The sequence below is a fragment of the Pundamilia nyererei genome, unplaced genomic scaffold (assembly GCF_000239375.1).
Source record: "Pundamilia nyererei isolate P.nyererei 1_Seehausen unplaced genomic scaffold, PunNye1.0 scaffold00110, whole genome shotgun sequence".
Classification (NCBI taxonomy): domain Eukaryota; kingdom Metazoa; phylum Chordata; class Actinopteri; order Cichliformes; family Cichlidae; genus Pundamilia; species Pundamilia nyererei.
The window spans coordinates 1,532,449-1,540,276 of NW_005187511.1; the positions used below are offsets into that span (position 1 = coordinate 1,532,449).

At 40.3% G+C, this 7,828-nt stretch overlaps 1 protein-coding gene across 1 annotated transcript in view; it reads left to right on the forward strand.

The window, feature by feature from the left end:
- Positions 1 to 1,491: 1,491 nt before the first annotated feature.
- Positions 1,492 to 7,828, forward strand: part of LOC102197409 (von Willebrand factor A domain-containing protein 1) — a 10,424-nt gene continuing 4,087 nt past the window's right edge. Inside the window, exon 1 of the mRNA XM_005741433.1 lies at positions 1,492 to 1,713. Within this exon, the coding sequence (XP_005741490.1) occupies positions 1,644 to 1,713 (70 nt within the window). The 5' untranslated portion in view covers positions 1,492 to 1,643. The remainder of the gene's footprint in view (positions 1,714 to 7,828) is intronic.

Below are 7,828 nucleotides of genomic sequence, written 5' to 3' on the forward strand. Positions count from 1 at the left end.
AAAAAAAGACCCAACATACAAAAACAAAAAACTTACACCTGGGACATAAGCATATGACAAAAAATAAAAGATGTTTTATTCAACATGTGTCTGTCCAACAATATTAAAGTCTGCCTGCCAGCGCCTCTTAGACTTATTAACTATAATTGAATTATTGTTTAATCCAGTGATGTCAAACATGTACCACACCAAAGGTCCCACTGGGTGACTTTGCAAAGTGTAAAAATTGCAGAGTGGCAAAAATTTGTTATTTTGTTAAAAATGGATTGTCATGAGTGATTGCGCAAAATGCTGTAGTCTGATCTAGACATCTGAATCACCCTCATGATTATAGCCTTTCAAATTAACAATACATAACCAATACATAACCTAACGAAAGTAGTTTGATCAAGCAGAAGCAAAACAAACTAAGTATCATGCTATACTGCTAGAATGGGTCTACATTGCTGAGCTTTTTCTGAAACCAGATAACCTGGGAGTGACATCACTTATGAGTTCCGACACAACTACACATCAGGTTGATGCATGCCATAACAACATGAATGGTGTGAGAGGGATGTAGGGATAAAAAGAATTTCCGGTTACTACGTAAGTTGGGACGTAGATCTCCTGCAGAAGTCTAAATCAAGCTTAACTTGGGATGCTGTGACGCTTAAACCGGAAGTAGCCTACTCAGGCACACATTTCCATCCCAGAGACTGACAGACACCACGAAACTGCACTTTCGGGGACATGGTTCACGTCATGGTTATATATAAATAGCAATTTCCCTTTCTCTCTCACACACACACACCCATACAGTATGTATCGAGACAGAATAAAAATGTTTCCTGTTTAAAACATTATCTTTCCGTCTTTGGATTCCACCCACCACATAGGAATTAATATTGTCATGTTTGAGCTATTTCTCTACAGCAGCTTCATCCTGGCAGCGTGCTCAAACAGGGCAGTGTCTCAACAGGCCACATTCAGCCAGTGCTTTCCATTTATTGATCCTTATCTGGTTACAAGGGTACACACACACGGGGGGCAGGAAACTTATCTGAGAGAAAATGTGAACTGGCCTTCGCTTTAATTTTTCTTATGATCCCGTCACGGTCTTTCTGTCTCTGAAAGTGGAGTTCAATTTTGTGGTCAGCTAAGGGGGCTAACAAAAAAAAAAGACAAATAAACTGTAGATCACATCATCCAGCGTTTGTTAATTTGCAGAGAAAACAGGTGAGCGCATTTTCTTGCAACCAGCGCGGACACAAGAAAATGCTTATGATGAGCATTTCAGGACATGGCTGCTGATTTGGACTATGCCAGAATACGTGATGACCTTTGGACCTGGTTATGAAAGCTATAAAAGACCAAAGTCCAGAAAAAAACCCTAAGGCTTAATTTCACTGCTCTACAGCTGGTGGAAGAATAGTCTAAAGTAAGCTTTCCTCTGCTAAGGAGATACGATGTCCGACACCTTGTCCTGAGACAGGAGTGCGCATGACGCAGGTGATCGCTGAAGCTTTCAGCCGTGAGAGCTGCACACACCTCCGCAGACCGAAGGAGCACGGAAGGCGCTGTAACCAGATCCCGAGTCTGTTATTTCACCTGCCCGTGCTGTTTCTAAACACATTCATGTCTTTTGAGGTCGATCGGGAAGGATGAAGACCGTTTTTATTCGCTACGTTTTTTTCTGGGTGACGTTACAACTGATTGCTGTACCTGCCACAGGTGAGTCGCTGACTTCGGGATACCACACCGATATGATAGAGACGATGGGAAGGTATGACGCCGAGTGAAAGATAAACAGCAGCACGCAGGTATAAGCCACAAGCTGAAAGCTGGCAGTGGCATTTTAGATCCAGAGTAGGAAAACATAACTTTTTAAAAAATCGAATTGTGGGCGGAAAGCGCGTTTTAAAAAATTCTTACAATGAGTTCAATGTTTTGTTTTAATGTGTGTTGAGTTGTTTCGCAGGCATTTCATGAGTAGCAGACCAGGAATCATTTCCACATGCAGTCTGGTTTGAACAAGCTGTCACACGGATGGCGTGTCCCAGGGAATTTAGTGGTTTATTGCATAACAATGTTTTATTACTTTTTAATTTAGGAGCCCGTAAAGAAAAACGATATAATCAGTATAATTATCTATAATAATCATAACGGTTTCTAAAGGCTGTCTGCAATGTCACTATAAAGAACAGAGTTTTATTTATTTTTTTAGGAAACCTTTAATCAACTAAAAAACTTTTAAATACTAGTACTCAAAACATTCAGTGTAATAGTACTAAGTGCTTGCTCTCCATCATAGTTGAGACATAAATATTGTATTTAAGTTAAAGGCTTTCAAATGAAACAAGATGCACTGATGTAACCAATAATGTGATTCTGATAAGGGGCTTTTCCCCTTGTATGATGAAGTCCAGGTGGCTTTAACTGGACTAAAGTTGTTTTTGAGCCTTACTGTGGAACAAATTATTATTTTTAGTGATATTTAAATTCACCAAGCAATGGAAATGTATGACACCAGCCAACGTGGATGTCAGCCATGTTGAAGAAACTAATGCAAGCTTAAGTGTCTTGACTGGCCGCTCTATAGAGCCAGGAGAAGTGTGGGCGTTTTTAAAAATTGATGGGTTTTGGAGCTTTTCCTTTCTGCTGCACTTCTGATGCTGCTGGAAAGAGTCTGTCTGACTCCTGAGCTGCAGCCAATAAATCCAAACTTTAGACAAAATTAAAGAAAAATAACAGTTGGAAAAATGGTAAATCAAACAAACACATTCATAAAACTGTAAAGAAAAAACAAAGTCAAACAAACGGGTAAACTCCATGTTCTTATAGTTCAACATAATCAGTATAATGTTAGTACATGTCTGTGCTTTAGGAATATTTAGCCTGATTGTGCTGTTGGCCATCACACTGAGAAAAGTAGATGTAGAGGTTGTTGAGGTACTAAAATGGGCCATTTTAACCCGTTGCTAGGTGGTTGCTAGGCATTTATAATTAAACCTTTGTGGATAAAAAAGATTTTTTTAATAGCTGTGAAATTAAGATGAGGCTTTCTTAAGGCGTTGTAGGTGCATGGAGGCTAAAAACAGATCATTTTAGCCTGTTATTAAATGGTTGCCAGGCAACATATTAGTATCATAATATATTGTGCGTAACTCTGCTTTATGTTATTGTTGGGAAATAAAAGCGATACAATGCTTTAGTGAGACGTTATAGGTTCAGAAATGCTAAGAATGCATCATTGTTGCATGTTGCTAAGTGGTTGCTAAGCAGTGTGAGGACATCACAACATCTGATATTCACAAAAACCTTCCTAAATATACCTTTCTGCCAAATTTGGCTGCTCCAATCACTGTTGAAGATAAGGTTGCTGACAAACACACCACTGAAACATGCCCCTCCCCTCAAGGCAGCTTTCTTCTGATTGTCTGCCTATTGCAAACAGTTGGGCAGGGCTTCTGTGCTCAAGGTGGTGAGCTTCTTAATTCATTCAGTAAAACGACTAGATGCTACAATCCCTGATACGGCATTGCTTCGAATCGAGAAAGTCTTGAGGGATGGCTGTTATGAGGAAAGCCAGCCCAGAAACTTTACCAGGGGGACGCATCGTTGTGTGCCTCAGCTTCACAGGGTGTTTTGTTTTTTACCCAAGCTAATCTGCCATTTTTACCGTTTACCTTTCTTGGTTAGCTTTAGGGATTAGAGATCTGATCTAGACATCATCAGTAGTGGACCTTGGATTCATCGGGTGTTTCAGCCATTATGACTAGACACCCTCATCCAAGGAGGCCGTGCCAGGGTTGATCAGGCCCCAGAGTGTGTTAAATTTTTATTTCTTTACTACTTTCTTCTGTTTAGTTTTCTACAATTTATTTTCTTCTATCAATTCACTACAACTGATAGAATTGCTCGGCTGTCAGTTTTCCTTTTATGATGGAGATACTGCGAGATTTACTTTGCTTAAACTCCATTCTTGCCCATCCGATGTTTTCCTACAAAATCATCAAGCAAAAATCAGCTACTTTTAGAAGACACTAACACTAAACTCAGCATATTACTTAGTGGGCTTTGGAGGACAGAACCAAACTTGTCAGTGTTTTCTCTCCATTTCAAGTCATTACAGCAGGCCAATCAAACAAACTGGAGGCTCTTACTGCATTTGAACCACAAATATGGGAGTGGTAAGAATCATCTTGTGTGTGTGTGTGTGAGAGAGAGTGTGTGTGAGAGTGTGAGAGAGTGTGATGTCATGTCCACGTTGCTCACAAGCTGTTCGCCATATTACAGTGTTTTCCCCAACTACAGGGAAAGTGGTTCCTGGAGGTTCTCATTGAAATTGATTGTAAAAAAAAAAAGAGAAGAAAAAAGAGCTACACCAAAAACCCACCAAGATATTGCTTTGGTTGCCAGCAGATTACCATGTTGCCAGTAGTTTTTCCATGTTTTCCTGCAATTATTTGCTAACTACTACCCCAGAGGTAATACATCATGGTAAAGGAAAATGGAGACACTTCACCTTCAAAGCAAAAGCTGTGCTTCAGTGCTACACCCAGCATTTTTTCAAAATGTGGAACTTTTATTTTGAAGGCAAAGCGCCTCCAGTCTCCCTTCAGCTCAGAGCTGTCAATGGTTTCCATTCAGACTGTGACCGCAGCACTATGCTAGCAATCAAAGCAATTACGGTACAAGCAAGCTTTTTTCCAACTGGTTAGAGAATACATATTGTTCCCTAGCAACAGGCGGTTGCCAGGGGGTCACTGACTGGTTAACAGGTCTGTGCGATTGGGACTTCAGCAATCACTTTTCTGTTGACTACCATCAACTTGAAGCAACCACTCAAGTGTTACAATTTTTTTCCCTCCTGACCAGTGGTTGCCAGATGGTTGCGTAGGCATGTAGGCTGGAGCCTTAAGAAACTCCTGTGGGGAGCTTTATTTCCGGTGTCCTATTCGCGCCTTGTTTACGGTCCAAAACAAGTTTAGCAAATGAATGAATCAAGCGGCGATTTACATTTCTATATATGTCTTGGGCATTTACCCAATATATCTGTAAATGATGTTCATCGACTTGTCGATATTTTTCCCCCGCGCCTCAGAGCAAAAGAGAAAAGGTATTCAAATTTTATATGTCTCAGTATCTATAAACAGCTGTCCCTCGTTTATCGCGGGTGTTATGTTCTAAAAATAACCAGCGATAGGTGAAATCAAGTAGCCAATTTTATTTTTTGACGGTGCAAAACGTTTCGCGGACATACAGTACTGCACTTCGGAGTCACACTGCTAGCGATCGATGCAGCGATTCTGTACTGTACAGGAGAGATGTCACGGAGGAGATCGTCTGCAGCGATCAGGAAGCAGGACACAATGTGATGTAAAAAAAAATAAGCATGCAAACGTGCACTAAAAAATCTGCGAAACAGCAGGTGAAAGGTGAACCACGTTATTAGCGAGGGACCGCTGTAATTTTGAAGGTAAGTCACAACATACCCTTCGTAAATACTAATGCATAGAAACCCTTACCAGCAATCATTCATTTTTTGTGTGGCTTTTTTTCACGGTTTGTTAACATGCTGTGTAGGTGTGTACTTGACTAGCTGATATCGACATAACGGGGGAAACATCTGGTTTGACTATTGTTCACCTGTAGTTTAAATGCTGAACATTTGCCTGTTTAAATCATAAGACCAGTCACTATACAGAGATGTGCTTCTGAATGTGGACGATGTGTCTTCTGATTCTGTAATGCAGTTCTGCTTGTGTTGAGCGATGTAAACAACTGATCGATCTAAACTCCTTAAACGTCAAAATTGATCATTAGATTTTTTTTTATGACACAACATTGGTGAGTGTTCCCACCTTCTGCTCTTTGTAACTTAACGCGATCTTTCCGTTTTCGAGTTTTGGACATGATTTTGGAGTATATCTTCGCAGTAGCGATTGACCGCAAAGTAAAGCTACCGGAAATGTACAACCCTACATCCGGTCTCAAACCAGGAAGCTAGCATTTTCTCGTGCACAGGGTCTACTGGCATGCGTTGTGTGGCACTATCTGTTTTGGGGTTTTTTTGTTTTCTTTTGTTTGTTTGTTTTGGGGGGTTTTTTCTTGCTTGGGCCATGCAACAAAAGTTTCCCACTGTATCAAGCGACTCACACGGTGTGACGTACCTTCGCATGACCGTGTGGAATGACAGGAAGCGGACGCTCATGGTACACATGAAGACCGTGAGGGCTGCAAAAAGTCATGGCATACAGGCAGATTGCAAGTGTGCTCAATGTTGACAAGGACATAGTCAAAGCTGTGGTCCTTACAGATGGCTACATCTAATTAAAAGTAAATATTTGACCTGATTAGCTGTGTTTGAGATCTGGAAAGCAAACATGGAATGAGAGCAAGTTTTAATCAAAATGAGGTTTTTCGTTTACTGCCTGAAAAGCTGAAGAGCATTGCACGAATAGTGTGTAAAATATTTTAGATCATGATGAGTTTAGAAAGTAGCCTTTGTTGATTCTTCTCTGACATCAACCGGGTACTGTGCCATCTGTCTGTTGGACTCACAGGGAGCATATCTGTCACAGATCCGTGCAGCACCGCGTCATGGCATATGGCACCGGCACAGCTCGAAGCCAATTATATGACAGATGATTCGCTCAAATCTCTCACACACATTTGCATGCATTTCTCCTCTGAGGAATGCACCGAGATGTACAACTTCTGTACATCTCAACAAGCAAGTCCAATCTCCCCTCATCTTTCTGTCTCACTTTTGGTCTTTTTTTTCCATCCTTATGACTTCTCCCTTCTGACACAGTGTACATTTGTCACAGTGCTTTCACTTTATCAAAGTTTCTGCCCTTCCCTCTAAAAGTTATTACTGTTTCATTAACAAACCTCAGATATATGAGGGATAAATAGACTTAACTCTATTTGGGTAGAATCACCTTCTGTCAAAACTATGCTAAGAACCAATGTCAGTCTATTTGCAACAGATGTGATATATTACAAATATAGAGCATTTTGTGAACCACAGGCATGAATTTAGGAGAAATCACATGCAGAGAGAGCACAATAGTTTGTCAGAGCAGATAAGTGGCTCAATCATTAACTGGATGCAGGCAGGATGGTGCTTGTAGTTAGGATTGATTTTTTTTTTCTTGTTTAAAATTATCCCAGTAAGACACATGTTTGATGACAAAATTGGCCACAATTGCTTCTCAGAAGCAAAGCAACCAATATGTGTTTGTCCAAGTCGAGAGATCCTATAGAAACTGGATGTATATTCCCTATTTCTCACCGCATTGGTTCTTCTTCTTCTCCTCTTTTTCCCCTTGATTTATCTGCAGTGTAAACCCATCTCCACTTTCATATAATAAATCTCCTTCTGTGACCAATCCTGTTGGTTCCTTGCTATTATAAATCCTCTGCGATCGCTGCACCTGAAGTGTTCTAGGTGAAATGTTTTTTCTGACGTGTGTTGGAAGCAGCAGAGAGGATTGTTCTCAGTTATGCATGAAATAAGACGCCTCATATACGCCAACTCCATGTCATACTTTATATCAATGCCTCCCCGCGGACAGTAACTGCACCTGTGACAATGATAAGATCTGCTTTGTATGGGTTACATGAAAGCAGTGTCGCTTTTTTATTTGACACTAATAGAGTCATGATGGCGTCATTTGTCACTGCCAAGATTTTAAACTTTCTCTCAGGAGGAAGAGCCAACCTTTTAAGACACAATTTTTTGGAACATTTTATATTAAAACTAAAAATTTATCTGCCTGAGCTGTCATTCAACCTGCACAAATTATGCTAATATTGCTTTTATTGCTAATATTTTTTT